General features: G+C 37.4%; 3 protein-coding genes across 5 annotated transcripts in view; 1 reads left to right on the forward strand and 2 right to left on the reverse strand.

The window, feature by feature from the left end:
* Positions 1-5: 5 nt before the first annotated feature.
* LOC411091 (RNA-binding protein 34) lies at positions 6-2,702 on the reverse strand. The gene is made up of 4 exons (XM_003250634.4): positions 2,551-2,702; positions 867-2,317; positions 465-775; positions 6-376 (listed from the first exon to the last, which is right to left on the reverse strand). The coding sequence occupies exons 2-4, from the start codon at positions 2,275-2,277 to the stop codon at positions 170-172; spliced, it is 1,929 nt and encodes a 642-aa protein (XP_003250682.1). The 5' UTR covers positions 2,278-2,317; positions 2,551-2,702; the 3' UTR covers positions 6-169.
* A 410-nt stretch (positions 2,703-3,112) lies between these two features.
* Positions 3,113-5,672, forward strand: LOC411090 (tubulin--tyrosine ligase-like protein 12). Its single transcript, XM_394564.5, has 2 exons — positions 3,113-3,293; positions 3,377-5,672. Exon 2 carries the CDS (start codon positions 3,380-3,382, stop codon positions 5,228-5,230), a length of 1,851 nt encoding a protein of 616 aa, XP_394564.1. The 5' UTR covers positions 3,113-3,293; positions 3,377-3,379; the 3' UTR covers positions 5,231-5,672.
* A 7,490-nt stretch (positions 5,673-13,162) lies between these two features.
* LOC100576129 overlaps positions 13,163-18,725 on the reverse strand; it is a 211,643-nt gene continuing 206,080 nt past the window's right edge. For all 3 annotated transcript variants that reach the window (XM_006565569.3, XM_003250637.4, XM_006565568.3), the window contains one exon: positions 13,163-18,593. In XM_006565569.3, coding sequence (XP_006565632.1) covers positions 18,004-18,593 — 590 coding nt within the window. In that variant the 3' untranslated portion in view covers positions 13,163-18,003. The remainder of the gene's footprint in view (positions 18,594-18,725) is intronic.

Here is an 18,725-nt window from a genome sequence, read left to right on the forward strand (position 1 = left end):
TACTGATGAAAGTTTTAAAAACGTTTAACGTATTTTGATTCAATAAGATAATGCTATTGCAACTTATCATTGTTATAAGTTGCAATGAGTTACATATATGTATTAAAATTAATTAAAATTATTTTTTATGAAAACATTTGATATATCATTATATTTCTTACTCTGCTACTTAATTTGACGGTTTTTTAGATTTAGCTGTAAGCTTTTCTGCCAGAAGTTTTTTCTTTTTTTCAAACTTAGTAGGTTTTTTCTTCTTTTTATTTGCATCAGCTTTTTGGCCCTGAAATTTTTTTTCTTGTTGTGAATTAGTTTGTTTTTTTTCAAGTTTTTTCCCCTTCTCATTTATTCTTTTCATAGCATTTTCTTTATTACGAACCTAAAAAGAAATATAAATTATTAGTATTCTATTAAGTAAAATAGTTTAAATGTTTAACAAGTATTTTTTAACATATAAAATAACATACTGATGCTGGTACTTCAATGTCATTTTTTAATTTTTTATGTGAAACTGTTTGAGTATTTTCTGTAGAATGTGATCTTTTTCTATATTTGTCTTTCTTCTTTTTATATTGATCAACAACTGGTTTTACTCTAACTTCTCTATTTGAAATTGTTGTACCATCAAGTTCTAATGCTAATGTCACTGCATCTTCATTCTTAAAATTAACATATCCAAATCCTTTGCCTACTCCAGTTTTGTTGTCTCTAATTACTCGTACAGATTCTATTTCACCACATTGTTTAAAGTGTTTTATAATTGTATTATCATCAATATCTGAAAATTATAATATATATTTTTTTTTATTAATATATAATCTTGTGATTACTTTTTATTACTATTATATTATCATATATATTATACTTACTATAATGTAAATTTCCAAGGAATATACTTTTTTTTGAATCAAATTTATTCTCTGATTTATTAGATGCATTTACTCTTAAATAATTTCCTTCAAATTCTGTTCCATTCATAGATAAAGATTCTTTAACAGATTCTTTAGATACAAATTTAATATATGCATAAACCGATTTCAATTTAGGATGCAACTCATTTTTAATAGCTGCAACTCTTTTAGATACGTTTGCGGATTTTGCTATTTTACCTCTTAAACGTATTGTATCAATTTTTCCAAATTGCTTAAATATTTTTTTCAATTTTTTCTTCGTTACATCTTTTGGAAGATTACCAACAAAAATTGTTTTTTCATCTTCTTTTATTTCCTCTAAAGAAGTATCCATACTTATTTTATTATTTTTATTTGATGAAGAATTTTTTTGTACCTTATTTTCTTCTTCTCCTTCTTCTTCCTCTTCTTCATCACTTATATCATCATCTTCATCATTTTCATCTGGTTCAACAAAATCTTCATCATCATCATCATCCTCAGCAATACTGTTACTCAAGAGTGCTTTTAAACCTAAAGTAGATTCATCACCCTCTTCTTCATCACCCTCTTCTTCATTTCCTGATTCTTCATTATCATCATCATCTTCTTCCTCTTCTTCCTCTTCTTCAGCTTCTTCTTCATCTACTTCTTCTTCCTCATCTTCATCTTCATCTTCATCTTCATCTTCATTTTCTTCTTCTTCTTCTTCTTCTTCATCAATCTCATCATCACTATCATCAATCATAGAATCTTCCATAATTGATGATAATTCAGAACTATCTTGAATAGAATCAGTGCTTTTATCATTTGTTTTTGATCCATCAAACATTTTTATTCCTTTATTTACTTTTGTATCTTTGTTTTCCTCGTAATCTTCATCATCTTCATCACTTTCATCTGCTAGACTAGATCCAAGAATATTTCTAACAGTTCCTTCTTCTTCTTCACTCTCATCATCATCATCATCATTATCAAATGATTCATTTTCATTATCATCACTATTTTCCATTATGCTATCTTCTAATTTAATACCCTCGTTAATATCATCTTCTGAATCAGATTCTACTTCTTCAACTTTCACATTTTTCTTTATTGATTGTTTCTTAAGAGGCTCTTGCTTTTTGTCATTTTTTTCTTGATTTTTCTTTTTTAATTTTTTGTTTTGTTCCGGAGACTTTTGAGATGAATTATTTTTCTGCATTTGTAAATTTTGTTGCTTCATGCTACTATTATTTTGAACTTTTGATCCATTAATCAATGGGACTCTACCTGTTGGTGTTTGTTTAAATTTTTGATTCTTTTTTTTATGTATAAATCCATCTTTTGGTGAATTTAATGAGTTTTTAGAAATTAGATCTTTATTTTTCGTCGATACTGCTTTAACCATCTTTCAGAAATCTTATTTATTGTCTCAAATTAAAATTATCCTGTAATAAATTCAAATATGATTAATTTTCATATATATATCATTTTTAATCTATTTCAAATAATTTAATTTTTATAATATATAATTTTTGTAATAAATAAAATTATTATTCCACGTGTAATACGTTATATAGCGGTTAAATCGAAGATATATTAATACAAAAAATTATGGTGAATTAATAGAAAAAAATGTTTTATGTATACTATTTAGTAACAAACAATATTAAGTACTTACTACAAGTATATATACACAAATAAAATCGCTAAGAATAATTTACTTTTCTATACGCCGGCTCAAACTGAAAACAGTTTAAGCGCCAACAGGATGAACGAAACCAGCCATTAATGTTCCGTATCTTTTTTTGAATGTAACGTACTAGCAAGAAACAAAATTCTCTACATTCTTATAAAATCCCTAAAAAATATTTATATAAATCTATAGAAAATTATTTGATTGGTATAACTGAAGAAAAATATGAAACGTGAATGTGAAAGAAGATAATGTATAAAATAATATATAGAAAAAGAAATAGAAACTATAAAATATTAAAACTGAAGTTATTAAAATGATGAAAAAAAAAAAGTATATTATTAATTGTACTATTTATTTGAAAGAATAAATTATTATGTTTACGCGGTAATTTTCACTAAATCTAACAATTCCTAAATCGAATTTCCCTATGGATCCTACAATCAATTACTTACAATATTATTACTATAATCTTAAATTATATTTAAGAAATTATTATGAAAAAATAATTAGGTTAAAAAATAAATGCATATATTGCATTTATTTTAAATTATGATTATATATTGCTGCAATGTTAAATCGAATTTTCGATAAGAAAAAAGAGGTTATGTTTTAAAGTATCTTATGATCTCGTAAGATTCTAGATTTGTAAATAGTTTATTTCATAATTTAAAATATTGATAGTTGGAAAAAATTTAAATAATTTTTTATTATATTTATTATATTTGGTAATAATTTTTTTTATAAAACTTTTATAAATTAATTTATAATATTTGTAATATTTTAGATTATCGTCTTATTTCGTTTATAGGCAATGGATGGTATAGGATTATTTAATACTTTTCTTCAATCGCATCGACCTCAATTAGAAATGTCTGGGGTGCCTAAAATATTTTGGCAAGTGTTATTTAAAAAACTTCAATGTCAAACTTTTGATTCTGGGATGGTATTTCAGTTGGCAAGAATTGATTATGATGATGCTGAAAGAAGTTCAAGAGACCCTATTTGGAAACTTTTTGTTTCTTATAAAAATGGTATTTCTGCTCAAGATCCAAGTAATATTTATTTAATAGATCATGCATGGACATATGATATTAAAAATGCCAAACAAAATTTATCAACTATACCAGGTTTATTAGATCGTATGTGTTCCTTAATGGGTTTTGAGATTGATTCAGAAGAAGATGAAAAAATAGATTTTGTATTGAATGAAATGTGGAAATATAATCAATCTTTTTCTTTAAATAGCGGATCAATAGAGGATAGAATGCCAGTTTGGTACATTATGGATGAAGTGGGATCAGCAATAAATCATAGCGATGATCCTAACTTTAGAACAGTGCCTTTCTTATATTTACCAGAAGGTATTACTTATACACTTTTGTTTCCTATAAAAGATGTTGATTATGATGAAGAAGTTACAAGAGATTTTGTAGAAGGTCAAACAAATGATCAAAAAAAACGAAGAGCTTTACTGTTACCTTGGATAGAAACATCATTTCTTGGAGAAAGTTTTGCACAAGTAGAACCCGATGAGAATTACTTTTTAGCAGGTCATATTCGTGAAAGTCTGCCAGAAAAAGTAGATCCACAATTACCTCAAAGAGATAGAAATACAAAATTAAAAGTTTTTTCACAGTATACATACGTAAATGAATATTTGAATGATTCCGCATTTGAAATCGTAAATAATGAAGATCACGCGGATATTTTGTGGTATACTTCACACTTTAAAGAATATAAAGAATTAAGCATCCGATCGCCAAATGTTTTTGTAAATCAATTTCCATTTGAAAATGTTTTAACAATTAAAGATTTATTATCAATTGTATGCAGAAGAAAAGCAGGTAAAAAATCTTACGATCCCGGCACACTTGAAACTTATCCAACATGGTTACCAACTACTTATAATTTAAGCATAGAATTAGTGCAATTTGTCACATATTTTGAACAAAGGGAATCAATGGGTTTAGATAATCATTGGATTTGTAAGCCTTGGAATCTTGCTAGAGGATTAGATACGCATATTACGAAAAACTTATTCCATATTTTACGGTTACCTAGCACAGGACCAAAGATTGCCCAAAAATATATAACAAATCCAGTTTTGTACGAGAGGCTGGAAATCGGAAAAGTTAAGTTCGATGTGCGATATATAGTAATGCTCAAATCTGTAAATCCTTTAAGAGTTTTTGTTTACAAAAATTTCTTTCTAAGATTTGCAAATAAAGAATTTGCTTTAAATAATTTCGATGTATACGAACAACATTTTACAGTCATGAATTATTCAGAGGACACTCCACTTTGTCACGTAAAATGCGCAGATTTTATCATAGAATGGGAAAGGCAGTATCCTGACTTTTCGTGGCGAGAGCACGTCGAACCAAAAATTTTGCACATGTTCCGTGAAATATTCGAGGCTGCAATTGCAGAAAAACCACCGAGAGGAATTGCGGAAAGCTCGATAAGTAGAGCTGTATATGCTATCGATTTGATTCTTGAATGGAAACAGGAAACGATACAGCCTATGCTACTCGAGGTTAACTTTTCGCCTGATTGTAAAAGAGCTTGCGAATATTATCCAAATTTCTATAATGATATATTCAAATGTTTATTTTTAAATGTTGATAATCCAGAAATATTTCACGACTTGTGCATGGAATAGAATTAAGTTCTCCATGAAATACGATGGCCTAAAAGCATGTACGAATTATAAATATCGAGAAGCTATTAACGATCGTTTTATGGTCGCCGTTGTGACCAAATATATTTATTTATTTAAAGCAAGCGAGTTCCGCATTTCGTATGCGGTAATGAGCTGAAGTAGCTCCAATAAATCTGCATATGCGAACGTTAAGGGTACATTTGTTTCATAAATAATTTGTACCATAACTTGACAACGAGAAGACTATTCGTAGTATCTAATGGAATAATAAACGAGAGAACAATTGAAACAGCTTCGCAACAGCTTGCTTCGGACACCGCGTATATATTTATTATATGTAACAATATATAATTAATGAAAAATGATGATGATCCAAATTTTTCAGTGATATTTTTTCCGACATAAATGGGTAATAAAGACTGATATATCGAAGCATATGAAATCAATTCTTTTTTTTTTATCATCTCTTCTGTATTTTTTTTTTTTTTTCTATATTTTGTCAAGTATTTTGTCCCTGGTAATATTGAATTTAAAAATTTGACAAGGATTTTTATCCTCCTTGATTATTTTTTTCATTCTTTTCTCTCGTGTATATTTTTATAGCTATACTATATTTTTTTATATTGTCAGCAGGATGACAATATAATTTTATTGCTTTTTCTCGGATTTCAAGATATTTATTACGCTAGTTAAAATGCTTACTTCATTGAGTATATAAAATTTTTCATATAAATTATTCTATTTTTATACAATGATTATCACAGATTTGAATTTTTTATCGAATTTAAGATTTTGTATGATAAATTTCTTTCCTTTTTATCAATTATTATTCAAAATTTCGTCCCGTATATGACAACACGATTAGCCACAACGATTATTTCTTTATATCATATTGTGCCAATCGAATCGCATTTTACTGACAATCGTTCGCGGCAATAAAATAAGCTTATACTATGATATTTTGTTAATTATCGTTCCGCACGTTATTCAATTATTTCGCAATGATATTTGCGATGCTTGTACTCGTTTGAAAAAGCTTTGTCTTTCTAGCATATCGACAAAGCTCGTCTCGTGCAATTATACAAACGTATCGACGCTCGAATATAATGTTATTACAACTTGGAATAACATAAAGCTATTTTACTTACGATATTTTGTTCGATATAATTTAGCGGATGTTAAATTATAATTGCTTCATAAAGAAAATATATTTCAAAGAGGAAAATCAATGAAACATCGTTCGGGGAAAATTACTTTAGTTATGATTAAGTAAAAATATCTTTCAAATAGTAACAAAATTTAGAATATCGATAGCGATAGAAGAAATAAAAAAAAATTTTCTTCTCGATAACTTTGATCACGATGGCTAGATCTTTTTCCTTGCGATGAATTCTCAATCACAACGTAATTTATATTTTATTGGAATACCTGGAATTAATCTTCTCGATAATTTAAAAAAAATCGGCGCAACATTCAAAGCGAAACAAAGAGACGAAGAATATGAAAGATTGAATGCTACGTCGCGATCCTTCTTCTTTTTTTTCCACGGAATTGATTATCTTTCGCCCTTTTAATAACCGTCCTCCTCCCTTCGCCGAAGCAAGTAGTGCGTGCGGCTCCACGTAGTCGGTGTTCCGTCCTACGGTAGCATGCATTCCCGAATGTTACGTCTGCAATCACTGTACTTACGTGCACACGTCCGTACATTGTTATATATTCGTTTCCGCGAATTACGGTATCACATATGCAAAAAAGGCAGGCGGGTGAAACCAGTTTTCACTGAAAGTGCTCAGACGACGGTGTTGCTGGTAATCATGGTAATTAAGCAAATGAGTTCTGCGTACAGGGACGTCAATAACGAGGGTTCACCACTGACGAAGTCGTTTCGTCTCGTCTCGTCTCGTCTCGTTTCGCGAATGTTCAAAATTACTCTCACATACCTGTATCCCCCCCTTCGCGTCCTTTTTTTTCGCGTAACGATAACCTGATGTTATCGCAGCAACGGTTGATACCCCTATTTCGCTCCCCGCCGATTCGTTTCCTCGGCCGAGACCGAGGAGATTGATATCAAGAGAACATTGAAACGAGCGTTGCGTTGGCCCTTTTATTTTCCAACGGGCACATCGGCCTGTTATTTCTTCGAGTTGTGCGAGCGCCGATTCGCCGGCAATTTCGTGCTTCTGCCGTGCCGTGCAACACTCCCGGCTAATTTGGTAATTTCGTTTCGACCCTTCTCGCTCTTCTCGGTCGGGGGGGCGAAGAATTTGTCGGCCGAGAGTTGCGCGGTCGGTGCGGTAATTATTCGGGAACGGGGCCGAACGGTCGAAAGAATACGTTTAATCGCGAGGAACGCGAGTAATTTTGCCTAAATGCCTTTTCAACGTTCGGCCCTGCTACAATGTCGCCTAGAGATAGCCGGCCGCCACAAAATTAGTTCGAAATCCTCGAGGCTCGTGGCGTTCCTTTCCAAATTGCACTGGAACAGCGAAAGAGGAAACGCGTAAACGCCGACAGGAGGAAACGTAAGAATGAAAATATGTGCAATTAGGGGAGCGCACGAATTTCCTAGCGCGACAAATGTCATTGCGTTGCCGCGGCGAGGTTGGCCGTACCGAAAGTGCGCTCTACGTTGTTATGAAAGACTCGACGAGACTCGTTTCTTTCCGGTCGGATTCTGACGACGGCTGGTCGACCCCGGAATGCATAAACGGGTCGCGTTTTATGTCTCGAGGAGCGTGCCTCTTCCCCTTCATCGGTGCACGCGAACCGCCCAAAATCCACAGTTTATTGTTAATTAATGCGCCTAATCGTTATTTCATGCGGAATAAATATGATGTACGCGGTCCATTACGCGGTCCAAGTTTGTCCAAGAGGAAATTGTGGAATAACTCCGTAAAAAGTATCTCTCTCTCTCTCTCTCTCTTCTCTTCCTTTTTCTCCCTTTCCTGCTTGAAACGAAACTCGTTTGGCGAACACTTCGCCAAGAGTTGACTTTTTTATCACCTCCATACCGGATGGTTAAGAACGCCTATCGCGCGAGTTCCCTTTCATTTTTCAGGGTGTAAATTTTCTTGCCAACTTGGCGAAGAAACTTAACGGCAACGCGGCAACGTTCGAGTTACGGGCGTTTAGATTTTGTCCGAGACCGGGAATCATCGTCAATTTTTTAACGTCCCCGTTTGATTTATACTCCCCGAACGGGAGTCCCGCGGGTTGAAAGTTTCACGACGTTTTCGGGACGCGCGTCGCGTCATCCCTGTTATTGGAAGAGTGTAGGGACGTCGATCGTAGCAACGTTCTTTCCGTAAATTTTTAAGAAAAAGCCATCTAGAAAAGAAGGAAAGGGGCTGCGTGATATCCAACCGCGGAATATAAAACAAGCCAACGGCGTACCTACCTTTTCCTCGTGGATGTCGTGTCCGGCCATTCGACCCTGCATAAATTTTCATCAGACCAATTTCTTTCTTCCGACTGTTCCCTTCCCCGAGAGGGGAATTTCGAATGATCCGCACGCCCTACTCTCCGTAAGCCTTTTAAAAAAATTTTATAGAAAATTTGGAAAAAATTTCTTAATTAATCTTCAACTTTTATAATCAAATCTTTTATATTAAATTTGTTTCACGGTTCGTTCGCAATCGATCGCGATTAATCAACGGACGGGGTTACGTACGGGGCTCTTCCTCTCGAGGAAGACGAAAGAAAAAAGCGGCAGGTGGAAGAGACGACTTAGAAATATGGTGTTTTAGCCGGTCGTTAACTCCTCTCCGTGCGCGAAATGAGCAGGTAGTTGTGGATGCACGATTTACAGTGTCGGACATCTTTACCAGATGGAGTTCTCCCTCCTTAATCCGACACGCGTTATTGCACCCGAGGAGGAAGCGTCTTCCACCGCTCTTCCTTCCCCTCTCCTTTCCAACACTGCATCCTTGCTGGTGTTGGCCTTCGACCGCTTATATCCTCCCGAGGTTCTCGAGCCTCCTGCGGGGAACAGGCTTCATTACGCTCTCATAAATCATGGCCAATGCATCTTATACGGATCGGACCACCGTTAGGCATCCGCGCTATTATTAATTATCACCGCCACGCGATCCTGGTAAAAAAAAAACCAAGAGATCTTGGTTTGCTTTGCCTTGCCGATCGTGTATGTCAGATAGACGGCGACGAAAGATACGGAATATTATATTATATATGAGGATATTTTACGCGTCGAAAATCCCCTCCTCTCCACGTTCAAATAGTTTCACTCGCTCGATCGATAGGATTATCGTGTTTTCAGTTTTTACGTTAACTGTCAACGGCGTGAAAGGGACATTTATTTCCCTTGGAAATGTGCCGAGTGTCGGGGACAGGGGGACACGCGAATTGATTATCGATTTTAACGAAATAATGTAAACCCTTCCCTCCCCCCTCTTGGAACGTTTCATCATCAACGAGCGGTGCGGATTTCTTTATTTCGCGGAAGGGGAGGAGGAGGAGGAGGACATTCTCGTCGAATCAATCAATTCGATTCGATCACCGACGAATTACGGCGGAGCTCCCGAATACTCGTCGGTGTGCATAAATCAGCGGCGCGTTTGACCGTTTGCACACGCACATTTCTCTGTTACTTCGCCACTTTGACAAAAGGGGGAGTGGTTTACACCGCATCGATCGAAAAGCGAGGGTTGGTGGGAGGGGGGAGGGAGGGGGGGCCGGTCGCGATCAAAATATCATTATTTCCGTTTTACACCCTTCGAAACTCGATAATGCTTTCCCGTAATTGACTCGCCTCAATGAATGACCGCGGCCCAGGTACTATCGTCATTGTGGGTAATGACAGGATTAAAACAACGTTCCGGACCAATCCGGCCGGCATTTAATTATTAGCGGTGCCTCCTACCCGCGTGACATCGCCTCTCCCAACGCGTATATTCGGAATACAGCATTTTATTGACCGACCGGACAATCGAAGCGCATATTTACACGTACGAGCGGCGCGCGAGCTTCTCTCCACGCACCGCTCCTATAATTGGAATTTAAAACGTCCCGAAATCCGGGGATTAAACCGCGCTCGCCACCGCGCTTCCATCCAACTTTCCCCTCCTGTTGATGCTTCTTCTCTCCAAATCTGCCTGTATAAACGGCCGATGATTGTGTCCCCTGGTACACATTTGCCGCCGACCCGTTTTTAAAGCGGTCCTCTCGACACCGAGTATTTCGAAATATATATATGTATACTGGCTCGTTACGCGCCACCTGCGCATAATTTCCCGTTTCCCGGATCGATATAATAATCCGTGAACCAGAATCATCGAAATTTCTTCCCCCTTTCTGAAGCAGGGAAAGGGAATACGGCTCGTTCTCGAGCAGCGACCCCACTCTCTCGAGTAGTGATTACCGGTGAGAAACGTAGGAAAGCTTCGTTACACCGGTGGTTACATTATTTTCGCCACTTGAAACGTGGCGGCGGGAACGAGCGCAGTGGGCCGCAAGCTGGTCCGTAAGCGTCTGGCTGCTGCATCGTCACTTCCTTTTCACCACTCCTCCTTAGAACGCGAGAAAGCCTCTCTAAAGGGTCGCCTCCACTCGTCCATTGCGCAATTAGCGTCGCCGCTCGCTTTTCTTTTCCCCCTTTTTAGGTACTTGCTCTACGCCGAGTCCATCTTTTTCACTCTCTCCTCCCTCACTCACAAGTGTGGTCAACGTGCAGAGATGCGCGCATTCATCAAGATATATGTGTACACGGTTTTAATTGCGGGTCAACTCTCGTTCCACAATCATTTTCAACGTCCTTAATCTTTTCTCCGAGAGGGAAACACGAGATGCAAAAAAGAGGGAGAGGATGATCGAGCATTCTCGAAAACGTAACTCGAGTCATCATCTTCGACTCGAAGGAAATTGAAAATTTCCTGGTCTCTGGAAAAAAAAAATGGTCGAGATACGATTTCTTCCTCCGTCAAGTTCCTTTTTTCCTCGAAGAATCGCGACCTCTTAATTTCATCCTCCCTCCTTCCCTATCTCGATAGGGCAATATTTCTCCCTCCCTTCCAACTTTATCTTCTCCCTCTATCTCCTCTCAACCATCCCTTTCCCGCGTTTATTTTTGATTCCTTCCTCGTAGAGACGGCTCGCAACATCTGTTACCCGAGGTTATCTTCGTACATACCTCTTATTAAAGAAATTATTTCCGCTCTGTTGGAAAACAGGTTCATGGAATTGTTTCTTACGGGATTCTTCTCTTCGTTATTTACCGGGATAGGCCAGCGGATTGACCCAGAGGTAAATCGTATCGAGGGGAGAAAATTTAACCGAGGATGAGGACGAGGAGGGGAGAAAGGGAGGGAAAACGAAATTGCCATGCCGTTTGTATACCAAACCTGAAGAGTTTATCGCGTTTAATTTATATAGAAACGTTCTCCAAGGAACTGGGAGAAACCTGTTTAATTAAAGGCCAGTTTAGGATACAAGGGAACGGTGTCGTTGGCGAAATTTAATTTACGCCGAAATATTGCGAAGTTATGATTAATCCCGACGTTGAAAGAAGACAACACGGCCGGGGTATTTTATGCACAAGTAGCTCGAGCTATTCATTCCCGGCGTCGCGCCTGATTTTCATTAATATTGATCATCGCGACTGCTCAGTCATGCGGTTCTTGTTTGCATACAGCTGCCCGTTTCTCGCACCTTCATCCCCTGGATTCCTTCGTTTTCCGAACTATCCCCCCCCCCTCCTCCCTCCCCGGAAGATTTTCCGTTGTCTTAAAGGGCTTATAATTAATTTCTTTCTCTCTTACCTTAATTAATAATGTTTCGTTGCTTCAAAGTTGACGGCGAGGAATCCCAATGAAAATTTCCCAACGGATTCATCCCCTTTAGAGACACTCGAGCGCTACTATTCGTCGAAGAAATCTTCTAAAGAAAAAAAAAGATTTTTTTCTCGAGTTCGGATTTTTTTCTTTCTTTCTTTTCTCTTTTTTTGTAAAAAAAGAAGAGAGGATATCAACCGGGAATTGATTTTTTTCTTCTTTTTTTTTTTTTTCAGAAAGCTGCGGCTCGAACAAAGAGACTGATACAATTATAATTGCAACGTTTCACTTGTCGCGATCACGTGCATCTCGACGAATTAGGGTGCAATTAATTACTTTTATTCTCGTCACGTGTGTTTCCGTCACGTTTGTTCGTTTTTGAGGGAGAGAGAGAGACAATGGAAGAAGAATGACAAAAGGAAAGGAAAAGAGAAAGAGAGAAGGACGAAAAAAGGAGAAGAAATTTTTTTTTTTTTAATTCGAAACGAACGAGAGAATTACGAAAAACATATTATAATCAGTCCAATCCCAATGCGTCCTAGAAATACGTAATTAGATTTCTATGGATTTTTTTTTTCTTTTTTTTTCTTTTTTTTTTTTTTTTTGCTCTCCACGTTGAAAAAACCGAGGGACCTGGAGTTTTCAGGTATAATTTTCGCTCCAGCATTCGACGAGATATCGAAACTCGATCTCGAAGCCGATAACAATGTAATTTCGATTGGATTTCCGGTCGCGCGATTCTCGGTCGGATGTGGAATTTTGTATGGTAAATGCATTCGAAATGATGAAAAGTTTATACCGTGACAAATGATTTCCAAATGAAATTTACATTCGTGTTAACCGATGCATACTTAATGGAAAATATGCGCGCGAAATTGGACTTACGAGTTATCCCCATCATTCAATGTTGTTATAGATTACTTACACATAATTTCTTTTTTATTTCTGTCGACTCACGTCGATATAACGTGTTTACGCGTTATCGTCATTCATTTTTTTTAAATATTCATCCGATATTTCGACCCAATTTTTCATATAATAGCGATATATATATATCATTAAAAAGAAAGGAAAAGAAGGAAGATTAAAGTTGAAATTACAAAAAAAAAAAGGAAAGGATGAGATAAAATCACACAGACGCATAAAATGTGAAATTGAATAGTAAATCGTTTATTAGTACGAAGGTGTGATAGTGTTTCGAGTTAGCCTTGGCCGACATTTGTGATTAGAGTGAACCTGTGATACCATAAGGTGAACGAGTGTGATAGAGATTTTTTTTTTTTCCAGTAATTATTTTTTTCATTTTTTTTTTTCCATTTTTTTTTTTTTTTTAAGTGATGTAAGAGATAGATGTTAGAGCTAGTTTACCCTGTTCTGCGAGCTGGTGTTCTCCCCATCGATCGGGCCGATTTTCGCGTGCTCCCTTTTACACGATCACGTCACGATTCACCGACTCTCGCGTCTCATCCGCCTTCGTCCCTTCGGACGATCGATCTTCCGCCCTTTCCTATTCATCCGCCGATTTCACTCCCGATCCACACCCCCACCCTTCGCCTTCGCCTCCTCCACCTCCTCCTCCTCTTTCACGTTTTAATTGCAAGGCGGCGCGATGGAAAAGGAGAACGTCCGTGCAAGCTAACTTTCAAGAGTGCTACTTGTTATCTTTCGAGGTACTCTAGTGCCTATGACTTTTTTTTTTCTTTTTTTCACTGTCTTCTGTTCTGCCTATATCGCTAAATCGCAGCTAAAATTAGCGAGATTGAAGGGGAGGAACGTGACACCTCCGCTCTCTCACCCATGTTTCGAACGCAACAATAAATTAATAATCTCGCGATTCGTATACGCGTCTTTTTTCTTGTTTTTTTTTTTTTTAAAAAAAAAGGGAAAGAGATCTATCTTTCGTTCGTTCGTTCGTTGCGCGCCTTTGTCATTGCCAGAGTGATATCTCATCATGAGTGATCATCATCCTCCATTCCTCATTCATTCGCGTATTATTATAACTGGGCCGGCCAACGAAAATTCAGGAAGGAAGAAAAAAGAAAAAAAAAAAACGAAAGACGAAATCAAACTCTCCCATTTTTTTCCATTTGTGTGTGATCGCGATGCACAACAGTAATAATAATAATAATAATAATAATAACTAATAATAATAATGATAATAATGGTAATAATAATAATAATAATAATAATAATAATAATAATAATAATAATAATAATAATAATAATCAATACATTTTACATCATCCTCGTTAATGCAACAACATTTTCGACTGCGACAAAGTACTCGGTAGCGAATATACATATAATTGCAGATTGCCGATAGGGGACAGAACGGCATCCCCTGTTAAATAAGAAACAATGATAATAAATTAAGTTTCGTCGTTTCTACTGTACATGCGCCTGTTATACATATTATACTTATGTACTTATTTATATATATAAAAAACGGTTTTGAAAAACGGTTTGACTAACATGGACGTAAAATCGTACAAAAAGCGTTTGTCCCTCTTCCCATTTGTGCGTGGTGGTGCGTGGTAGCTTCGATTCTTTGTTTCCACGCGAGTTTCCACGCCGCGAACCGATCGAACGCGACTCGCCTTTTTTTCCTCCCCCATTTCTTTCCTTCCTTCTTTCATTCCTTTCTTCTCTCTCTCTCACTCTCTCCCCCTCCCCTTCTACCGTCCTCTCTTCATTCTCTTTTCTTCTCTCCGTCTCCTCTCTCTCTCTCTCTCTCATTTTGCACTCTTTGATTGTACGCATCTTTGATCATACACACGTGATTGGTCGTGCGCTTCCATTCCTCGATAAGTACGTGTATAATACCACCTACAGTTCACCTTTATTTTTCACCCACGAACTCGTTCCCTCTCGAGCATCCCTGTGTGCTGCCGCGGCCGCGGATCGATACTGTTCCGCGGTTTTTCGCGGTTTTCGTATCGCGTGGAAAAGAGCGAACGCTCCAATTACACCACGTTGAACCCAATCGAGCCAATTAGAATTTCAAATTTCTCATTGTTGGTTGCCGCCAGATTCGAATTCGAGATTAACAGCGAAGAAAGGAATGAGAGAGTGGACAGAAAGGAGAGTGGACGAAGAAAGGATAATTGTCGTTCAACAGTTACTTTAAACTGTAAGGAGGAGGAGAGGGACGAGTCGAGAGGGAAAGTGTTTCGCGCGCGAAACATGTCCGCTAAGTCACACACTTCATTTTTTTTCGCTGCCCGTATTAGGTATGTAATATAAAATTATATTTACAACAGAGTGATCTTTTTTCTTTTTTTTTTTTTTTCTTTTCTTTTCTTTTCTTTTCTTTTGTCGTGAGGTATTCGCTCTACATGCATCTAAAGAGTGTACAAGTATAAGAGAAGCGGAGAAGGGAGATTGGCAAACGAGAATTTGAAATAGAATCGTTTCCTCCCATTTCATTTTATCTTTCTCTTTGCTCTCTCTCTCTCTCATACACACACGCTCTTTCATGTACACCTCGTATCTTCGTGTAAATCATCGGCGATATGAGACGCGATCTTCTTTATAAATAATTTAAAAATTATATATTTTATATATGTATATATATTAAATCGATTCTCTCTGTGATCTTATTTTTTTTTTCTTTTTTTCTTTCTCTTCTTTTTCGTTTTTTTTTTTTGTTTTTTTTCTCGTCTTTTGCTCGTCGGTCCACGCATCATTCATCATCTCACACACGCACACGCGAGAAAGTATCTGATAACGATATGATACAGCTGCGCTATATGCAGGAATGATCCTGACACGCTTCTCCCTTCCTCTCTCCCTTCGCTTCTCGTATAATTTAATATTTACAACGGGGTCATTCGCGAATAATTTATTCGTTTCTCTTATAATAGTATGTATATAACTTATGCTTGCATCTGTATGTATATATATATATATATATATATTTATATGTATATGCATATGTACCAGCGTGTGCCTGTACACTCTATAATAAGAACACTGTCCCTTGGTTATCCGTCACATCTTGGTCTGTCTCTCTGGTAGCGTGATCGAGGCGCCTCGCGAGCGGAAAATCGTGCGACTACCGGTAGTTACGAGTCTATCCTGACACGCGTGTATAATGGAAGAGGAAAACGCGCGAGAAACGTTAATAATCATTACGAAAAGGAACGAAAGATTATCGTTTCGAGAAAGGAATAGGCTGAAAAAAGCCTGAGAGGCTAGATAAAAAAAAAGAAAAGAAGCGTGTATTATTAACGTCGCTCAACGCGTCGCGTATCCTCCTCTCGTTCTTTCTGCGAGGAAAAGGGTCACGTGATCTCGTGGTTTCGTAAAAAAAGAATCGTTTTGTGCAAGAAAACGATAAGTTATTATTGCAAGCTTGATCTTGATTTGACGGAAAAGGAAACATCGCGACACACGGAAAGTTATGCAGCAGGGCTTGCGGATAATGTTTCGCGCGGGTCGAAGCTTTGAGAATGTGGGACGAAATGCAGTAGAAAGGGCTCGCAGAAGGAACGCTATGTATTCTCTTTGCAGAAGCATTAAGGCTTTTGCGAAAAAAGCCTCTTCTCGTTCTCTCTTTTTTCCTTTATCTTCTCCTTCCTTTCTCTCTTCCTCTTCCTCTTTTTCTTTCCAATGGTGGTTTTTTTCTGATTGAGACGCGCCGTGACCTCGTGCGAGATTGCAAAAATAGGAGCTGCCCCCTTTGAGCATTCGCTTGCTTCGAAAAGTCCCTTTTCCCTTCCATCATGAATGCCATCCGGGATGATCATCGTAACTTGGTTAATTGACGAAGAAAAATTGCGACTCGGTTAACGTGGTACGTTTACACTGGTGTAAAACTACCGATGTGCATGTATTGCTACGAATCTTTATCTTTCTCTTTTTTCTCTCTAAGTGCTTCGAAGTATTATTATTATTATTATTTTCTTCTTCTTCTTTTTCTTCTTCTTTATTCAAGTGCTAGTATGTTACAATTCGACTGATGCTGATGTGATCGCGTTGCGTGGAATGTGCGATAGCACGTGGGCGAATTATACAATACTTCTCTAATGTATATATATTTATGTATATATATATTAATCAATGGCAGTCTTGGCAGAATTATTTAGGATTAGTTTTGACAGTGAATCGGTTTCGTCTTCCTCAATTGTCTCTTTCGATTCTAATTCGTAGAATCGTCCTCTTTCCGAAAGTCGCACGTCTCACACGATATTCTTTATTTGATTTTAAAAATCATTCTCGCGAGTAGCTCTACTTTCGTAATAAATTACAAACTAGAAGGCTAAAATGTCGAAGTTATCTTATTAGCATCCTTTGGTACCAGCCTGAGTCTCGTTAGATTACAAATAATTTGTTAAATAGTCTTGCTAAATCACTAAGAGATCACTGTTTCCTGTTAGTGTTCTGTTCATACGTTTGTTTCCTATAATACGATCTTCGCGTTTATATTTATATATATATGTATATGTAATATAGTCTCTCTCTTGCTATTGCTCTTGCTGATATTCACTTCGAGTCGAATTTTCTCGAACGAATTCCTCTCTCTCTCTCTCTCTCTCTCTCTCTCTCTCTCTCTCTCTCTCTGAAATCAAACGGCTCAACACATCGATACAACACATTCCTACGATAATCAATATCTTCTCTACATATACGATATTAACGATACATTTTTTTCAAAATATTAAAATACTATATATCACGTTGTTCCATAACGCGAGTCTCTCTTTACGAGAGTATAATAAAATAATCCCGAGGGGGGAAAAAAAAAAGAAAAGAAAAAAACAACAAGAAGGAAACAATTTACAAAATAAATAAAAATCACTACTTTTTAGAAAAGTATTACAAGTTTTTCTTCGATCGAAGGATCGAAAGACTACTACAATCTACGCGATCTACCGTCTTTTCTTCTATCTATCTATCTATCTCTTCTTCCCGCTCTCCTCTTTTCTTTCGAAAACAAACCACCACCGTTTATATCTTTTTCCTTTTTCGATCCACGCGACCGTCCTATTAAGACACGATGTAGTCCGCGGAATGATGGGAGTGATGAGAATTTCGATGCTTGTCCTTCCTGTGATTCGTCCTCGAGTTGCTGCTGCGCGTGCCGGTTGTCCCGGTTGTGCCGGAAGTGTGATGGCTGTACCCGCTGTCGCTGCCGAAACTGCTGTCCGGCTGACCTTGATACAGCCTGCCGGAAGTAATTTGCTCGGTGTCGCGTGGCGCGTAGTAAACCGGCTGCGTGTACTTGTCCTCGTTGTAGAGGCGGTCGGTCGGCTGCGAGTAGGTGTCCGAGTATTCGCTGCCCACTTGCGTGTACACGGGGGCATTGTCCTGGTTTTGCAATCCGTAATACTCGGATCCCCCGTATTGCGCCGCGTACTTGTATTTGTCGTTCGACTTGCGGCACCTCTCTTTGCCGCCTCTGCTCTGGCTCGAATAATGATGGAGAGGGCCGAGCACCGGCACGCTCTCGTACGGGTTCTCCTCCACCCTGAGAGCCTGAGTCGCTGGCATCGGTGGCACGAAGTAAGGTAATCTGTGGGCCACCGACGGGACGGACTGTTGTCGTTGATTGCTGTTCGATCGGGTCCCGGCCACACCTGAAATCCACGGGAACGGATTCAATCCTCTCATTCTTCGATTCATCCTCGTCATCATTTACTTTATTTACAACATTAGTTTTTACTTTACTTTACAACTACTTTACTACAACTTTAGTTACAACATTATTT

Source organism: Apis mellifera, linkage group LG5, assembly GCF_003254395.2.
Source record: "Apis mellifera strain DH4 linkage group LG5, Amel_HAv3.1, whole genome shotgun sequence".
NCBI classification, from domain to species: Eukaryota; Metazoa; Arthropoda; class Insecta; order Hymenoptera; family Apidae; genus Apis; species Apis mellifera.

What these genes read in the sequence shown, in the direction of transcription:
- LOC411091 (XM_003250634.4), bottom strand. Translation starts at nt 2,277, where the DNA reads ATGGTTAAAGCAGTATCGACGAAAAATAAAGATCTAATTTCTAAAAAC. An exon ending in CCTTGGAAATTTACATTATA is followed by an intron (nt 776 to 866) that starts GTAAGTATAATA and finishes TATAATTTTCAG; the next exon opens with ATATTGATGATAATACAATT. An exon ending in ACATTGAAGTACCAGCATCA is followed by an intron (nt 377 to 464) that starts GTATGTTATTTT and finishes ATTTCTTTTTAG; the next exon opens with GTTCGTAATAAAGAAAATGC.
- LOC411090 (XM_394564.5), top strand. Translation starts at nt 3,380, where the DNA reads ATGGATGGTATAGGATTATTTAATACTTTTCTTCAATCGCATCGACCT.